This window comes from Dermacentor variabilis, chromosome 8 (genome assembly GCF_050947875.1).
Source record: "Dermacentor variabilis isolate Ectoservices chromosome 8, ASM5094787v1, whole genome shotgun sequence".
Taxonomy (NCBI): Eukaryota; Metazoa; Arthropoda; class Arachnida; order Ixodida; family Ixodidae; genus Dermacentor; species Dermacentor variabilis.
Window position 1 is genome coordinate 33,668,666 of NC_134575.1, and position 18,922 is coordinate 33,687,587.

At 44.5% G+C, this 18,922-nt stretch overlaps 2 protein-coding genes and 1 long non-coding RNA gene across 4 annotated transcripts in view; 1 reads left to right on the plus strand and 2 right to left on the minus strand.

Moving 5' to 3' along the window:
• The window catches only part of LOC142589965 (uncharacterized), a 181,873-nt gene that overhangs the window by 156,294 nt on the left and 6,657 nt on the right, over positions 1-18,922 (minus strand). Inside the window, exon 2 of the long non-coding RNA XR_012830013.1 lies at positions 18,452-18,521. This is a non-coding gene — a long non-coding RNA (uncharacterized LOC142589965). The remainder of the gene's footprint in view (positions 1-18,451; positions 18,522-18,922) is intronic.
• Positions 16-15,867, minus strand: LOC142589961 (uncharacterized). 2 transcript variants are annotated; one of them, XM_075701711.1, is made up of 4 exons: positions 15,765-15,867; positions 15,136-15,243; positions 9,416-9,622; positions 16-6,068 (listed from the first exon to the last, which is right to left on the minus strand). In XM_075701711.1, exons 3-4 carry the CDS (start codon positions 9,606-9,608, stop codon positions 5,353-5,355), a joined length of 909 nt encoding a protein of 302 aa, XP_075557826.1. In that variant the 5' UTR covers positions 9,609-9,622; positions 15,136-15,243; positions 15,765-15,867; the 3' UTR covers positions 16-5,352. The 2 variants fall into 2 exon arrangements, with proteins under 2 accessions (XP_075557826.1, XP_075557828.1); XM_075701713.1 differs by lacking the exon at positions 15,765-15,867 and adding an exon at positions 15,636-15,723.
• LOC142589957 (uncharacterized) overlaps positions 16,912-18,922 on the plus strand; it is a 69,365-nt gene continuing 67,354 nt past the window's right edge. The window contains exon 1 of the mRNA XM_075701694.1: positions 16,912-18,531. The gene's annotated coding sequence lies outside the window, so the exon portion shown is untranslated. The remainder of the gene's footprint in view (positions 18,532-18,922) is intronic.

Below are 18,922 nucleotides of genomic sequence, written 5' to 3' on the forward strand. Positions count from 1 at the left end.
ACAACAGACAATGAATACAAACAAACACTGGCATTTATTTGATGCTCTGATGAAACAGACAGTCGAAAGCTTTAACGTAGTGAACAAGCAATTCCACTAGAAAAGCACCCATATGTAAAAAAAAAGCATGTAAATAGAATAAGCTCAAAATAATCCAGGATGAACCACGTAAACCAGAACCTAGAGCCAACAAATACATGAATTGGTCAAACAGAACAATTTCATAGGTACCAATGAGAATACTGAAAAAAAAAAAAAAACAGCTTAAAAAGCAGATCATTCATACATCTGTAATGTAATAATAATATTACATACAATGACATACATAGTTTTTAGGGCATGCAAACAGTCATTTTTGAGATAGCAACAAACATCGAATACTATTCGAATAATGAAAAGCCACAACATGACAAACCAAATTGCTGATTTTACTGATTTCAAGAAAAGTGTTTCAGCCACCCTTTAAGAGGAAGCTTCAGCTCAGGGGCTCCCATCTAAATACATGGGAAAGAAAAAATCGTTTGTCTCGACAACTACTACACCAAACTTGATAAGGTTTGTTGCAGTTAAAAGAAATACAATCTAGTCACTGCTGACAGTGAATTTTTTATTTAGGCCATCAATTTCATAATAAACCTTGTTGAGAATCACAAATCTTCAGAAAATGAAACCATCAAGTTTACAACTCTTAACTCGGCAGTGAAAATTATATCAAAGTTCTGTAAAATGCATCGAATAGGACATCTAAAGCAGACAAAATTGATGTAAACAAGGCTTTCAACCACGCGGTTATTTACTGGCACCCTGTCAACGTTTAACAGCCGAGCTCTGTCGAGTGAGGATAGCATAGCAGGACTCTTTGAGGAACTATCAGCCATTCTTTGGGATATCCTCGGCCTTAGAGAGATTAGAAAAACCGGTGAGGCTTATACATTGATGAATAACGGCCTCGTCCTCTGCTATAGAGGTCATCCCAGAAAAGAAGCAATACGAGGTGAGATTCCTAATCCATAAGGACATAGCGGGCAACACTGACGAATTCTACAGCAATAATGAGAGGGAAGCAGTCATAATCATCATCATCAGCCTATTTATGTCCACTGCAGGATGAAGGCCTCTCCCTGTGATCTGCAATTACCCCTGTCCTGTGCCAAACGATTCCAACTAGCACCAGCAAATTCCCCATTTCGTCGCAACACCTAGCCTTCTGCCATCCTCTACTGCGCTTTCCTTCTCTTGGTACCCATTCTGTCACCCTAATGGTCCAATGCTTATCTGATCTACGCATTATATGACCTGCCCAGTGCCATTTTCTTTCTCTCCATGCCCATTAAAGTATCGTCTATACCCATTTGCTCTCTGATCCAAACCACTCTATTTCGGTCTCTTAAAAGTTATTTGCCTTGCATTCTTCGTTCCATCGCTCTTTGTGTGGTCCTTAACTTGTTCTCAAGCTTCTTTGTCAGTCTCCAGGTCTCTGCCCCATATGTCAGCACTGGTAAAATGCACACATTGTATACTTTCCTTTTCAATGATAATGAGGGTAGCAACGGTCGCAATCAAACTTAACAAGAGGTATAGATTAAAGATAGTACAAGCCTATGCTCCAACATCCAGTCACGATGATGCGGAAATAGATCGGTTTTATGAAGATGTTGAATCAGCAATGAGAAAAGTGCAAACTCAATATAGTGTAGTAATGGGCGACTTCAATGCAAAAGTGGAGGAAGAAGCAGGCTGGTGAACAAGCAATTGGCAACAACAGTGTCGATTCCAGGAACACTAGAGGAGAGATGCTTTTAGAATTCGCAGAAAAGAATAAGATTCAAATAATGAAAACATTTTTCAGGAAGCGTAGCAACAGAAAGTTGACCTGGAAAAGCAAGAATGGTGAAACAAGAAATGAAATTGACTTCATACGTTCTGCTGATCCCATCATAGTGCAGGATGTAGAAGTGATAGGTAGGGTAAAGTGCAGTGATAATAGGTTAGTGAGGGCTAGGATTCACCTCAATTTGAAGAGAAAAAGAGCTAAATTGCTCAAGCAACAGATCGACCTAGAGTCAGTAAGGGTAAAAGCAGACAAATTCAGGCTGGTACTTGCAAACAAATATGCCGCCTTAGAACAGAGAGATGATGACATAGAGCTAATGAATGAAACCGTAACTAGGTTGGCCGCATATGCAGCAATTAAAGTGGGAGGCAAGGCACCAAGGTAACTAGTAGGCAAGCTCTCTCATGTAACAAAAGACCTAATAAAGAAATGACAAAAAATGAGAGTGCCCAACCCAAGAGAAAGGATAGAATTCGCGGAACTGTCAAAACTGATCAACAAGGCGAAAATAAGAGATATTCGAAACTATAATGTGAGAAAGACAGAAGAAGCCGTAAAAAATGGACGCAGCCTGAAATCGGTGAGAATGAAACTTGGCATAGGACAAACCAAGATGTATGCACTGAAAGATAAGCAGGGTAATATCACCATCAATCTCGAAGATATAGTAAAAGCAGCGGAAGTATTCTATACTGACCTATACAGTACCCAGAGGAGTCAGGATACCTCAATAAGAAACAGTAATGAACAGGATACAGGAACACCTTGCAAGTCATGAAACGACGATGAGCGGCAAGAGAAGACAGAGTGGGAGTCCATTTAACCAAAGATGGAGGAGACATAATGCTTGGAAAACTGGCAGTTCTTTATACAAAGTGTCTATCGACTGCAAGGGTCCCAGAAAACTGGAAGAATGCAAACAATATACTGATCTATAGAAAGGGAGACGTTAAAGAAATGAAAAATTATAGGCCCATTAGCTTGCACCCAATATTATATAGAATATTCACCAAAATATTCTCTAGTAGAGTAAGGGCAACACTGGACTTTAGTCAACCAATGGAACAAGCTGGCTTCAGGAAAAGGTACTCTACAATGGATCACGCCCATGTCATTATTCAGGTAATCGAGAAATCCTCAGAGTACAATCAGCTCCTCTACATAGCTTTCGTAGATTACGAAAGGGCATTTGATTCAGAAGAGATACGTGCAGACAGAGGCATTACATAATCAAGGAGTACAGGAGGCATACGTGAATATCTTGGAAAATATCTACAAAGATTCCACAGCTGCCTTGATTCTCCACAAGAAAAGTAGAAAGAAATGTATAAGGGGCCAGAATGGGAAACAATCTCTCCACTGCATGCTTGGATGAAGCATTCAAGCTATTAAACTGGGAAGGCTTAGGATTAAGAGGAAGCTTTAGCTCAAGTGCTCCTATCTAAATACATGTAAAAGGAGAATTCGTTTTTCTCGGCAACCACTGCACCAAATTTGACGAGGTTTGTTGCATTTAAAAGAAAAACTTAAAATCTAGTGACTGTTGGTTTTGAATTTTTGAGTTAGATCGTCAATTTTTTATTAAAAATTGGCAAAAATAGAAAATTTTCAAAAAACGAAACTATCAAGTTTACAACTCTGTAACTTAACCACTAAAAATGATAATACAATTCTGTGAATTGCATCTAATAGTACATCTAAAGCGGACAAAATTGATATGTTACACATGAATATAAAAAAAATTTAATCATAGAGAAATACAACTTTTGCAAAACCGTTGTAACCAACGTAACAAATTCATGTAAGATGTAAAATGACATGTTGAATTTGTCCGCTTTAATGATCTAATGAATGCCGTTTACAGAACCGCGATATCGGTTCTTGATGCAGAGCTATGAATTTATAAACTTTGTGCTTCTATTTTTTTCAAACGGTCAAATATTTGAAAATCGTTTAAGAAAATTCAAGCCCTAAATCGAAATTCCGCTTCCAACAGTCACTAGAATTTAACTTTCTCTTTCAGATGCGACAAATTTCATCAAAATCTGTCCAGGGGTTATCTCATAAAAACGTTTTTGCGTTTTTACATGTATTTGAATAGGCCGCGTCGGAGTTGGGCCCGAGCTAAAGCTTCCTCTTAAGGATCGACAGCGAAAATCTCAGCAACCTTAGGTTTCCCAATGACATTGTTCTATTCAGCAAGATAGCAGACGAGTTACAACGAATGATTGAGGACCTCAACAGAGAGAATGTAAAACTGGGGTTGAAGATTAATAAGCAGAAGACAAAGATAATGATGAATAGATTTGCAAGGGAACAAGGGTTGAGGATCGCAAGTCAGCCTCTAGAGTCCGTGAAGGAGTATGTTTACCTAGGTCAACTAATCACAGGGAACCCTGACCATGAGAAGGAAATTCATAGAATAATAAAAATGGGTTGGATTGCATACGGAAAGCATTGTCAGCTCCTGACTGGGAGCCTACCATTATCAGTGAAAAGGATGGTGCACAATCGGTGCATTTTACTGGTGCTGACATATGAGGCAGAGACTTAGAGATTGACAAAGAAGCTTGAGAATAATTTGAGGACTGCGCAAAGAGCAATGGAACGAAGAATGCTGGGCATCAGGTTTAGAGACAGAAAGAGTGCAGTCTGTATCAGAGAGCAAATCAGCATAGTTTATATTCTAATTCCCATGAAGAAAAAAAAAAGTGAAACTGGGCAGGTCATGTAATGTGTTAGATAACCGTTGGACCATTAGGGTAACAGAATGGGTACCAAGAGAAGGGAAGCACCGTCTAGGATGGCAGGAGACAAAGGGGGCTGATGAAATAAATAAATTCAAAGGCGCTAGTTTGAATCAGTTGGCACAGGACATGGGTAATTGCAGATCGCGGGGAGAGGCCCTCAACCCGCAATGGACGTAATATAGGCTGATGATGATGACATTTGCAAAGTCCCCGAAAACAATGTAACAAGTTCACGAAAGATATAAATTGATACAACAAATTTGTCCGCTTTGGATGATTATCATATACAGCTTACAGAACTAGGAATAGGATATTACAGGTGCAGAGCTATAAATTTATAAACATCTTGCTTCAATTTTTTTTCAAGCTGTACAATCTTTGTATATTCTTGTTATAACACTCACGCCTTCAACCGAAAATCTGCTTCCAGCAGTCGCCAGAATTCAATCTTATCGCTCAAATGTAACAAATTTCCTTATAATTGGCTCAATGGTTATCTCAGAAAAGCATTACTTCGCTTTACAAGCGTTTAAATAGGCGGCATCAGAGTGGGGCCCGAGCTAAAGCTTCCGCTTAAAAGCATGCGGAGACACTTGCGCTACCTGATGCTGTAGAACACTACGTAACACGCTGCACATATGAAGATTTTTAATTCAGACTCTAGTTCAACGAGATTGTTGACCTACCCTACAGTATCATGGTGCTGTGCTGTATTAAGTCGGTTCAAGTGATCAGGACCTGGAGCAGACGGTGCAACTATTTCGTGGATCATCTGTATGAACGTGATTGTGTATATTCAGGGCATTCTGCAACGAGAATCTCTGAAGGCAGAGTGGGCATTGAAGTGGCTTCCCGCTTCATGTGGTTTTGGAGGCTGGACTTATAAGAAAACCTCCGCGAACATGAAGGGCACTGATATGGCTTCTCGCCCGTGTGGGTGCGCATATGAATTTTGAAGTTATACTTGTGTTTGAAGCACTGAGAGCATGAAGGGCACTTATATGGCTTCTCGCCTGTGTGGGTGCGCAGGTGGGCTTCCAGCAGGCGCTTTACCGAGAAGCTTTGAGGGCATGAAGGGCACTGATATGGCTTCTCACCTGTGTGGGTGTACATATGGACTTTCATGTGCCACTTGCGTGAGAAGCTCTGAGAGCATGCAGGGCACTGATATGGCTTCTCACCAGTGTGGGAACGCAGGTGTTCAATAAGATAACACTTGTATAAGAAGCTCGAAGAACATGAAGGGCATTGATGTGGCTTCTTGCCTGTGTGGCTGCGCAGGTGAAATTTGAACTTGTATTTGTCCGAGTACCTCCGAGAGCATGAAGGGCACTCAAACGGCTTCTTGGCAGTATGGACGCTGGCGTGTGCTTCCAGAAGAAATAGTTCATCAGCCTCATAGTCACACAGGTGACATCGGTGGAGGCATTCTTGCCTTGAGTTGTCACGTTTGGCAGTGGATGGAGAAATACAGGGCCTCGACGCTGCACAAATAAAACAAAAGCACTTAAGAGTTATTGTGAAATGCGAAAAAAGAACACAGATGCTAAATTTAATAACAAGCTGCCTTTCTTTATTTAGATCTTCATGGTGATTTTAAGTAGGATGAAACAAGGAACTTCTAATGGCCCTTTATAATTTACTCAATATTTCTGCATTTGAATGCTTTATGTTGCCGGTTGTGAAGTCCGCTTATAAAAAACTTTTTTTTCAGAAAGCTAAAAGATTACAAATGGGAGAATGTGGAGTGTGTAACTACTCTCTTGGATTCTTATCACTCTTAGAAAACGCTAGAAATGCTAGGACCAAGCTTGCTCTCTTATCCTCAATGAGCAATGTTCGTTTTTCTGCGAAACATAAGATAGGTTGCATATGCCCGTTAGTTGATAATTTGCTGAAGGATAAGCAAGTGAAGGGAAAATGCACTGTCAAACATGTGAACAGGTACATGACTTTTGCTATGCAGGTTGTGTGTGCCATTCCATTATCTTGTGGTAGCGATGCGATCACAAAGCGATGTGTGAATGTTTGACTTCGGGAGCATGAGCTCTCTCTTCAAGGGGTTGCTCCACTTCATCTCACGGAGCACTGCAAGTCGTGCGGTTGACGCCCCGAATTTAAAAAAACTAGTTTCATTTTTAAACATGTAAGCCAATTGACAAGGGAAAATGCCGAAGCTCGCAATACAAAGATTAGGGACAAAGCATGTATAAGTGAACAGTCTATCACTCTTGATGACAAGGAACTACATTACCTATGTCAATCTTGATTATGTGTCAGTTTGTCACAGTTGCCTCGATGCGTCTCTGCATCTCGTGCATGTCATGGTTATCAAATGGCACCTACATTTATGTTAGACATATCTTCAATAAAATATCAGTTGAGAGTCAGTGCCGTGTCGTCATTTTATACCTTCTGTTGTCCTTGTCTTGTGTTGAGCTGTAACAAACCTTACTATGAATCCCAACCAACTGGCCGCACTTGTCGTTTTGATCCACTTCCATATAACTGCCGCCCAACTCTGTTCCAGCGTGTTCACTGAAGTATCACTGCAGGCCCCTTTACGGCCGTCGTCCCTGCTTGATCCCCTGGCCACGGACTTATGTCCTTCGACGTGGATAACACCTACAGCATGACGTATGCACCCTCTGCTTTCGGCCACCGGGAGCCATCTCTTCTTTGGACAGCCCTTTCGTCACGTCGACCGCCCGGATGTGTGCTCTAGTCCTAGCCATGCCAATTTCGGGTTTCCTCAACTCTTCGAGGCGCGCGTGGAGCAGGTGCCTACTATCGCCTCCAATGTACTGTTCCCGCTCGCTGGCCCCTGTTCATCCCGAGCGCAGTTGAGTACCCTTTGTGCCGCATCGGAGTCACCCTGCTTGAGTGCTAGCACTAAGTCACTCGCCGCCTCTGTTTGTCTTGAGTGCCTTTCTTGGACAAATTTGCCATCGACCAGACAGAGTCGTGCGTCACTATGAGCGATGTTACAGCAGTGCAATGTACGTACGCGCACTTGTGAGATATACGTCAACTTTCCAGCTGGGAGCGCAAAGCCCGCGAGACGGGCAAACAGCGTCCGGTTTGAAATTTCAGCTCTTTCCGCGGCACATAGCGATGTAATACTTAGCAGACACGATCGCCAGTGCGCATTGTATACACAGTGCTTGTCAGCTCAACATGGCCACATCTGGTGAGGGGCCCCTTAACATTTTGGACCCAGCTATCACTAAGTTGAAAACCCTCAATGTTCATCTGAAGCGCTACGGTTTCTGCCTTTTGATTTAAAACATCACCGCACACCAGCACTTGCATGGTGATCACTATATGGAGTACGTGGCAATAATATAGCAGTCCAAATATTCGCGCAGGCCCAGAAAATCGGTCTGTGATTGTATTATTATTATGCTGTGAAAAAGAACCTATTCAAATTCCACTTTGTGTTGTTAGACATTTTGTAAACCATTCTGCAAATCCTACGCTGCAACCACATGCACCTGAATTACCAAGGAAGGGTTGGGCTTTGGTCAGTTGTCGCAAAATAACTAGCACAACCTTCCTGTGTCTGTCATGTAGTGTACAGCGAAACAAAACAAAGTTTTCTTGTGTGTAGTTGTCAAAGTGGAGAAAGGATCATCGTTTTTGTCATTATTGTTGCAAACATGCCAAATTTGCAAACTCTGTCCAAACACGAGTTAATACTGCTAGGGGTGCAAAAATAAAATGTCGGGGCTTTACAAGTGCATTTGAAAACAATGTGATAAAATGGTTGGAAGTGCAAAGCACGATTGTGGCAGTGCATCGTTCCATTTCATCGTTCCAAAACAGAGCAAATGTCGATTTTCACTGGAGGCGTTGTAGTGCAAACTGCTACCCTGTTGACAGTCAACTTGAACATACTGTGATAGAATTCTTTTGTCAGCACCGTGCACAAGTTCTCCTGATGACGGCAGATTCAATTCATGGCAAAGGCACTTGAATTGCTCACTAGTGCCCCATTTCTCGGAGGGAAGAGGCTTCCCTTTTCAGATCAGCAAAGGTGGATAGTACACTGTAACAAGACTGCTGAGGAAGAATAACTATCCACTGGGACAAACTGGTGGTCCAAAAGAGAGAGAGGTCCCATCGGCCACTGCAGTATGTAAATATGGCACAAAAAACCTGAAGCTTCTATCGACGGGAGAGGACCAAAACCAACGTATAGCCAGCGTTCATCTCAAGACTTGTACAGGTCGCCTGAAGTGATTGCTTGCATGCACCTTGGGTGCCAGTCCTTGCCAGTCCAGCTTAGTCATCACCAATGATGTGCTGGAGGATGTCGTGACCAAAACCTGACCCAGGTCAACAATCCTTACATTTCCCGAGCAGTATTTGCTTCCCTCAATGAATGAGCATATTGACAAGACAAGGTATGTTTTATAGTTGACTGCATTAAATAATTTTGTTTGAATTTTATTCACATGAAACCCAGAGGTCAACTTACATTCTGCATTGATCTATATTCATGTTCTTACACTCATACACCGATCTATACATAACTAAGAGACTCACTGGGTGTAAGGTAATCATAAAGCGATGTAAGAGCTACAACGACACCAGGTCAAGACGGCTCTGCATTAAGCCCTGCAATCTAAGGTGCTTCAATGTGCTCAGCAGAGCATTATTCTAGCATTTTGCCTCAATCAGTATACAGACAAGAATAAAAAACCTGCTAATTTGTCCTCAGCAGCACGTCACACACACTTGAGCAAGTCGTGCCAAGCTAGGCAGACTTGGCCATTTACCGCACTCACACAAGCAAGCGAATGTAAGAGAAGTGCCAGTCACTGCCTACCTGAGCTGGAGCTTAACTGTTCCACAGCCTCCGTAGTCTGCACGCTCCTAGACTCCCTCCCTGGTTTCAACGAGCAGCCGACAGACTTGTCAGCGAGAGGCAAGCTGCACTGCATGCCAACATCGACATGACCAACGACCTTTGAAGGGGTGTGGCATGCCATTTTGGCAATGATGCTTTCAGCTGGGCTCATTGCATTTGTGAGGCCTGCAAAAAACAAGTGGGGCGATTGCAGTCCTGTTACAGCATCAGACCAAAAGGTATGGAATAAATACAGGGGCACTTTACAATGCATAGCCAAGGAACACAAAATAACCCTTCCGGTTCAGTATTCCTAAAGGGCTACAAAGGACTATCCACAGTGAATACTCAAAAGCAGGGCAATCTCATTTTTGTGGAAGGCTTACGACAGCAGAACATATTTGAGATACTTTTTCATCTCATGCATGCTAAAGCTATTGGTGTAGTCCAACTAATGAAAAGTTATTGCAACATCCTAGGGTCATTGCCATCAGCCAATTTAATGTCAACTGTAGGATCTTCAATCACCCCATGTCTTGTGCCAGATGATACCATCCCGTGCTAGTAAATTTTCTATTTCCTCACACTACTTGTCTGCTGTCCATGATTGCACGTCAGTTCCATTGGTACCAATTCAGTAACCTCGATAGGCCGTCGGTTACCTGCCCTACACATTACATTGCTTGTCCAAAGTTCATTTTTAATGCAACAGCGGTCTTTAAGAACTTTACTCACTTAGCGGTAGGTCAGTACATATGTATGCATGACCGCACATAACATCTTTCCTGCTAACTTGGGTCGGTGTGTAGCCTATGATCAAATGGGTAGAGCATTTGGTTGCTGCACTGTCCCTGGGAACTGGGTTCAAAACTAACTGCCGGCCCAAATTCGGTCGCTGAGCATGTAACAATGGGTATGTGCTGCTATTCAACAAACTTCTTTGGTGCTAAGTTGGGTCACTGGGTATGTGCCACTGTTCAATGACCCTGAGCAGCCTCTCCCAGTGATCTCCAATTACCCCTGTCTTGTCATCTACATTTACCCTGACTGGGTCTAGGTTGGCTGGCCTGTTTCCTCTTAACTAATTTGGTCTTTCTCTCTTCAAATTGAGAACAATCCGAGACATCTCTAACCTATGATCACTGCTATTTACCCTACCTCACACTTCTACAACTTGCACTATGCTAAGGTTGGCACAGAGTATGAAATCTATTTCATTTCTTGTGTCCCCATTACGACTTTTCCAGGCCCACTTCGTGTTATTCCACTTCCAGAAGAAGGTGTTCATAACTCGCAGGCAATTTTTTCCATGAAGTTGCCACATCTCTCATCTTCTAATTCTAGAGTTCATAACATAACCGCCAGTCACTTGCTCCCCCACCCAATTTTCCTTCACTTTTGCATTAAGGGGCCCCTCGAGGTCTGGCCATTTTGAGCTGACAAGCGCAGTGCATACAATGTGCGCTCATAATCAAGGATGCTAAAATTACAGTGCTACACACCGTGGAAAGAGCTTAAATTTCGAACTAAACACCGTTTGCCCTTTTTATCACGGGCCTGCGCCCCAAGACGAGGGGATGACTTATATCAGCATAAGCGCCTACGTACATGTGTAGGCTGTTATGTTGCTCATAGTGACATGTGACACTTCAAGAATTATTCAAGGCAGCATGTGTTATTTGTGTAATCTGTTGTCTCAAGAGACAACTTAAAGTTTAGTGGCATAATATAACACGCAGACCGAATGTCTGCAGTGTTATTGTTTTACTTTGCACCACAGCAAAAGTACCGGTACAGCCGAACCCACTTATAACTATACCGGTTTCAACAATATATCGGTTATAACAATGAAAAGCTGCTGCACCATAAACTTTTGTAAGTTTTCTATGGGGAAATAACCTGCTTATTTCAATGTCCTCATGACGCCTTAACATTTATGACCACGAGGTATGGTTGCTGGGCGTCCATACCGAAAGGTAATGGAATGCGAAATCCTTGAAAAGAAAAAATAGAAAAGTGAAACGTGAGCCGCTGCATGATCGCCCGGCACCCCAAGTGCCGCCTCATGCTTCTCTTCATGAGATGCACACCAGCCTTGCGCGCATTTCTTCCGGCGCCCTTCCACCCCTCCGAACACAAATGGACTCTGCCCATAGCGCTGTGCTGCACCACCCTCCAAAACACAAACATACCGCGCCAAACACGCTGACAACGCTGTCGGCGGTGCACCTACATTGCTCGCTCGGCCCTCACACTTGGTTCTTTATTCTTTGGCCCTCGTCCTGAGCAGTTCTGCTAAGCGATTAAGTCGCTCGTGCTTGTCTTTGTTCGTTGCATTGAAGTGATTCCTGACTATATTGTTTCTCAGCCTTGTTTGACTTGCCACTGAAATGGGAGATGGCTGATTCACCCTCTGATCATCAGCAATGCACGACATTGCTGGTGAAAAGTAAGTGTACTGCTATAGATTTGGAAACGAAGTGGTTTCTGTAGTAACAGTGGCTTGACAAAACTTTACCAAAAAGTGCAATGTTAGCAAGCAAGAGTGGAAGTCCTGAGCTATTGTTGGTAAGGTTGCTGGCAAATTAGAGTGTGAACTTGAGTGAAGAAAATGTGCAGGGACCATAGATGATGACTGTCAATGTAAGCAAATAGCCTGAAGGAATGAAAGGGTGAAAAAACAAAAGAACAAGCAAATGAAAGAACAAGAAAGAGCGAAAATGTTTTCCTTGCAGAGTCAGACCACCAAGGAACAACGAAAATGGTCGAAAGAGCCAAAGAAATTCACTTTGAAAGGTTTCATTGCAGCCACACAACCATGTAAGAATGAAATGCAGAGTACACCACACTGCTACACATGAAGCCCAGAGCAAGTGGCAAAGTTTAAATAATATACCACCATAAGAACAATACACCAACAGTTGCCCATCACAACTCAGACAAACACCGAGACATACATCTAAGCGTACCTGCAGGCTAGCAGAGCTATTTCTGATGCTGAAACAATTTAAGCAATTGTTTCGGCCGACTGGCATTTTCTATGTACGAGACCTAATCTATACTAACACTTTCGCCACCACTCACAGGCATCATTTGTTGTGCAGAAACTGCATTGTACAGATCACGACCTACTGTATAAAGGGCGACCTGCACATCCCGTGGTCGCCTTCGGCAGCGCGCGGCCAAAGAAATACCACGTGATCATTGAGTAGGGACCAAGCGTGCCGGTAGAGGCCTCCAGTGCTCACCCTCACAGCAACGCCCGAAACGCTCCGGCCCTGCCTTCAGAGTACGGCGATGACGGTAAAAATTTGCAGAGGAGCTGCAGTAAACTCGGCATTTCACATTATTGACAAGGTGCGGCTAGAAAAATGCGCGTCGATACATGCCCCAGATATTTGGCATCTTCGCTGTGCAGTGCAATAATATGAAATGTTAAACTACATTGAAGGCGCGGCCGCGCGGCCGACATCTTCGCAGAGGAGCTGCAGTAAACTCGGCATTTCACATTATTGACAGGGTGCGGCTAGAAAAATGCGCGTCGATATGTGCGATACATGCCCCAGATATTTGGTATCTTCGCTGTGCAGTGCAATGAAATTTTAAACTACTTTGAAGGCGCGGCCGCGCGGCTGCTAGGATTGAAATAGTGTAATCCCTTAGAGCTTTTTTTTTCCCCTCATTGTCTGCTAAAATGTTGGTTAGTGCTGCGGTGCCAATATGGTCTGATGCGCACTTTCGGAGCTAGCCGAGGCCGGAGCGCGCCTGCACTTCATTCTCCTGTAGGTTTCGTTAGTCCCGAGCCGGACGCAATGAACGCACTACGTACCGCTTTGCAGGGCCCACGCGTTCCTTTGCTGCATTCGACACATTCACTGAAGTGACGTGCCATCGAGAGCGCGGCAGAACATGAATAGTTTTAATTTCAGTGCATGCCACAATCGTAAAAATGTGCTGTTATTGACGTATTTATTTACGCCGCTTTACCAAATGATAACGAAAGTCTAGCTTGAAAAATTCCAAGGGCGCTTTATTGTGCCATCAAACAGATAGTCACTACACTTTAAGCACTTTTCTGGAGTTGGGCTTTTGAAACGAAAAGCTTCGCTACGCTATAGGTCAACATTGTGCTTCGCGCGAACCGGCGTATGTCGGAATTGACTCCGAAAACGTGTTCGGAGTCGGTGCAGTAGCCACTGCCGTGCGCTATGCGTCGTCGTTTGACGTTCGCCGCAAGCGCGTGTTTATCGCGGAGGCAGACTATATAACCGCTTGCCAGAGAACAGGCGTGCGCATTCAACATGGAAGGAGAAGACAGTGATACTACCGATAGAGAGAGCTGTGTCTATGGCTGTACAGAAATCGCAAGACAATGTGCCCAACAACGATAAATAAAGAAGATTAATAATCCTGCATAACTTATGGTATATATCATTCATAAGCAATTTGCATCACTACACAAGGCACATGTATAGTATAACCATAAGCTTACCGAAACATATCCATAAGTGAAACCATAAGCATATAACCATAAGCTAAACCGTAAGCATATCCATAACTTAAACCATAAGCATATCCATAAGTTAAACCGTAAGCATATCCATAGGCTAAATCATAAAGCGTAACCATAAGCTAAACCGTAAGAATAATCATAAGCTAAATCATAAAGCATAACTATAAGCTAAACATAAGCTTCACCGAACCTTTTCGCTTCGAGATATCCAGGCTTAACCTTAGCTATGCCCCAGCCAATCTTTCTTTTTTTCAGGTTTCAACCATTGGTTTCTAATATCGGTCATGGGGAACTCATGAAATGAAATTCCTCTTGATGCTCGGCCGCTTGACTTTCACAACGGTATGCAGAAGTAAACCATCCTGCATGAAGAAGCCGCAAACGCGAAAGCCGGCGCCCACGGGGCTGAGAATCACAGTGTCACTGAAATAGAATCTGGTAATCAAGATCTAGCGACACCAACAGATCACCAAGCACTCAGCTAATCAATTGTTTCGCGTGCGTGTGTTTGCGTCCTTCCGTGCTCTCGCTGAAAATGCTTGCTGCCCGTGCGTGCGGCTGGCCACGGGGTTGGGGGTAGGTGGGGGTGAGCACTAGCGCCACTGTTCGCGGCGGCGGTTTGGAAAACTCAAAAAAGCCACACAAGCAAAAGCAAATCAGCAGCGCCGACGCAGCGCCGCACGTGCAGGTCGCCCTTATACAGTAGGTCGTGGTACAGATAGTCAGTCTTACGACAATGAGTCAGACAATGAGGATGGAACTGGCAAGCGATAGTGCACCCGACAGAAAAGACATTGGTAAGCAACAGTATTACCACAGGGAAATTACTCACAGCTGCAGATGCTCAGTCGTAGTTCGCAACACAATTATGTCTGTGTGATTTATTGTCTTGAGACAGCTTGACACAAATTTTCTGGATTCTTCTAATTTCTTTTGTGATGGCATTAGGCACCAAGGGCACTACAGTATTGCTAGAGTTCTGGCCTAGACAATTTTATATGCACATTTAATGCATTGAGGGAACTTCCAACAGATAACTAAATCTGAAGATGCCTTGCCACCTCTATAGCACAACAGTGATAGGGTGTCACGCATCGCTCAAACGACATTTAATTCAATCTTTCTTTACTGGAGCAGCTCAAGTATTAGAAGCATCAGCATGCCTTAAGCAAATGGATATACATACCAGATTCTGGACTGAGCCACCCAGCAGCAATCAGCACTTGCAGCTAATTGTTGTCAACGGTGCAAAGATCGGCTAGATCTTGACGGGCACAATTAACATCAGCAGAAGCTGTAACGACAGCAGTGGCAAAGTAAAACCAATTAGACTAATGACGGTACAAACATGCAGGGATATCTGCATTGAGCACTTCACCGCGTGACTGCCACAAAGTGCAACATGTGCTCCTCGCGCAACCAGGAAAAATGTTCTTTTAGTTGTAAACATCACGAGTGCGTAGAGTTCGTCCGCGTAGCTCGTAACAGATGTCCTAAAAACAGCAGACAGACTACCTGTGTAATATACCGTATTAGTGTTATTACAATGTCGACCACAGATGCAAAGTTACGCGCATGACATACTGTTACAAGGCGAGAGGCATCAATTGAGAGGGCTCGGCACTAAAGCACTGGATGGAGCGAGGCCGGCAGAAGAAAAACAAAGTCCTCCTGTTCCCACCGCACTTTTTCTCCTTCGTGTGTACAAACGTGCTGCTACAACATGCTACAACACCGCAACCCTTCACCGAGCCCTTCAATGAAAGCAACGGACGTAGGTATAATAAGCTAATTCGTGAGCTCATCCATATTTACCTTTGAAGGTGCTCGTAAGCGACAGCAGCAGTGAACTGAGTTTGTTTACCTGCTCGCTCACACAGCATGACAGATGACAGCTCACCCACAAAATAAATGATAGTGCACTAAAGTAGCATCAGTGGGTCGATGGGGAGGCGCATGCCATAGAGAAACTCTATGGCGCACGCAATGCGCGCGCATATTTGCGGCCGCGATGCGGCGCCACAGAACCCTTATGGCCACGGCCGGTCTCGAGGGGAGCGCGCGCTACTCTTCTTACGGCCTTCGCAATGAGGTCTGTTTCCGCCTCGCACCGCACCGCGGTGGGGTCGCCACTGCCCCACCTTCCGCCGCTGCGACCGCCGTTCACGCGGAAGGAGAACGCGCGCCCGCTCCAAGTCCGTCCCGCGTGAGTGGCAACCGTCAGGTCCTGATATTTCACCCCTATGCATTATGCAAAGACCGCGCAATCAGCCTCTTCGATTTGACAGCTAAGAGTTATCAACAACAGAATAACTACTGCGCGCCATCGCGTGCTCTTCTTCAAAATATGACTGCATGGTCGCATATGACGCTTACTGAACGGTTTTAACCAGTGTGTAGAATTATAAGCGAGCTGAAGTGTTTATATGACAGATTCCTTAGAATTCCGAAGCGTATAAAATATAGCTCCTGAAATCTCAGGCGCTGCCGTTTTTGCTTTGCACGAAAGCGGATTTAGCATGAATTCATGACGCTGGACGGATTCAGAGAAACGAAAACAAATTTATTCACAGCTAAATTCAATGTGTCCAATGCGGTGCGCTCAGATCCATAACTTCAACGTCAAATGTAGTCACTCGCGAGGAAATGCCGGCTGCAAATCACACTCGATGCCGACTTGTCGTTGAAGACGAAATTTTCTCTGGAGATGTTCTTGAGCCGCTTTGCAAACAATTCTGAATCACTCGGGAATTGATGAAAAGAGACGCCCTGAGTCTTACCCAACTGCGACTTGCAAAGCGGTACGCAGCAGTACACCATCGCCGCGTTGGATGATCAACGGCGGGCAATAAACACCGTCGCACAGCAAATAACTTAATCCGTGGAAGAAACGGGTAGAAATGTGCACCAGCGCTCACACTAAAGGCCACGCTGCCTGCCGGCACACAGTGCGATGACAGCAATCCCCGTCCAAGAGAGATATATGCGAGGCTCGGAAAAAAAAAAAAAAAAGAAAAAGCAAGCGCAGACCAACATGGACGTTTGACGAGACGGTCATTAGAGGAAACGCCAGTTCACGGGATTGGCCAGTCTCGTGTGAGTAAGCCACCATAGGGTGAATAATGTGTGACACTCAACTCAGTGTTGCTTTAGCTCATAACATACAGTAGGTCGTGCTTTAGCTCACGGACCTGCGCGTGCGGCGCTGCGCCAGCGCCGCTGATTTGCTTTTGCTTGTGTGGCTTTTTTGAGTTTTCCAAACCGCCGCCGCGAACAGTGGCGCTAGTGCTCACCCCCACCTACCCCCAACCCCGTGGCCGGCCGCACGCACGGGCAGCAAGCATTTTCAGCGAGAGCACGGAAGGACGCAAACGCACGCGCGCGAAACAATCGATTAGCTGAGTGCTTGGTGATCTGTTGGTGTCGCTAGATCTTGATTACCAGATTCTATTTCAGTGACACTGTGATTCTCAGCCCCGTGGGCGCCGGCTTTCGCGTTTGCGGCTTCTTCATGCACAATGGTTTACTTCTGCATACCGTTGTGAAAGTCAAGCGGCCGAGCATCAAGAGGAATTTCATTTCATGAGTTCCCCGTGACCGATATTAGAAACCAATGGTTGAAACCTCAACAAAAAAATATGGCTGGGGCTTAGCTAAGGTTAAGCCTGGATATCTCGAAGCGAAAAGGTTCGGTGATGCATATGGTTTAGCTTATAGTTATGTTTTATGATTTAGCCTATGATTATTCTTACGGTTTAGCTTATGGTTATGATTTAGCCTGTGGATATGCTTACGGTTTAACTTATGGATATGGTTATGGTTTAAGTTAGGGATATGGCTTACGGTTTAGCTTATAGGCTTTATGATTTAGCCTATGGTTATATGCTTATGGTTTCACTTATGGATATATGCTTTGGTAAGCTTATGGTTATGCTATACGTGTGCCTTGTGTAGTGATGCAAATTGCTTATGAATGATATATACCATAAGTTATGCAGGATTATTAATCTTTATTCATCGTTGTTGGGCACATTGTCTTGCGATTTCTGTACAGCCATAAACACGTACAGCTCTCTGTATCGGTAGTGTCACTCTCTTCTCCTTCCATGTTGAATGCGCACGCCTGTTCTCTGGCAAGCGGTTATATAGTCGGCCTCCGCGATAAACACGCGCTGGCGGCGAATGTCAAACGACGACGCATAGCGTGCGGCAGTAGCCCCCTGCGCCGACTCCGAACACGCTTAATTACGGAGCCAATTCCGACATACGCCGGCTCGCGCGAAGCGTGGTGTCGACTAACGTAGCGAAGCTTTCCGTTTCAAAAGCCCAACTAGAGAAAAGTGCTTAAAGTGTAGTGACTATCTGTGTGATGGCACAATAAAGCGCCCTTGGAATTTTTCAAGCTAGACTTTCGTTATCATTTGGTAAAGTGCCGTAAATAATTACGTCAATAACAACACATTTTTACGATTGTGGCATGCACTGCAATTAAAACTACTCACGTTCTGCCGCGCTCTCAGCGGCACGTCACTTCAGTGAACTTGCCGAATGCAGCAAAGGAACGCGTGGGCCCTGCAAAGCGGTACTGTTTGGGATCGCACCGCTGGTACGATCTGTTGGGAACTCGGCGCTGACGCCCGTGGTTGTACCTGGGTCGCAAGCCCCAAGGGTAGCGTTGGCCTGGCGGCCTGGGGTACAACTGGAAGCATCCGAAGGTCCCGGCAAAGCATGAGTCGACTGGTAACAACGAAACAACTTGTTTATTTTAACATCGCAAAGAGTTGGCGGTCAGGTTGACCGAAGTAGAGAGACGGGAGAGCACTTTACTCAGCAGAAGAAATCGGAGCCCTCTCTTTTGGCGTCCGGGGCAGCTGTTTTTATACTCTCGCAGTTGAGGGCAAGAAGGAACCCCTCAAAAGACGAGCACGTGAATGTACAATGGGCTAATGGTGACGCACACTGTCGTAGCGCTG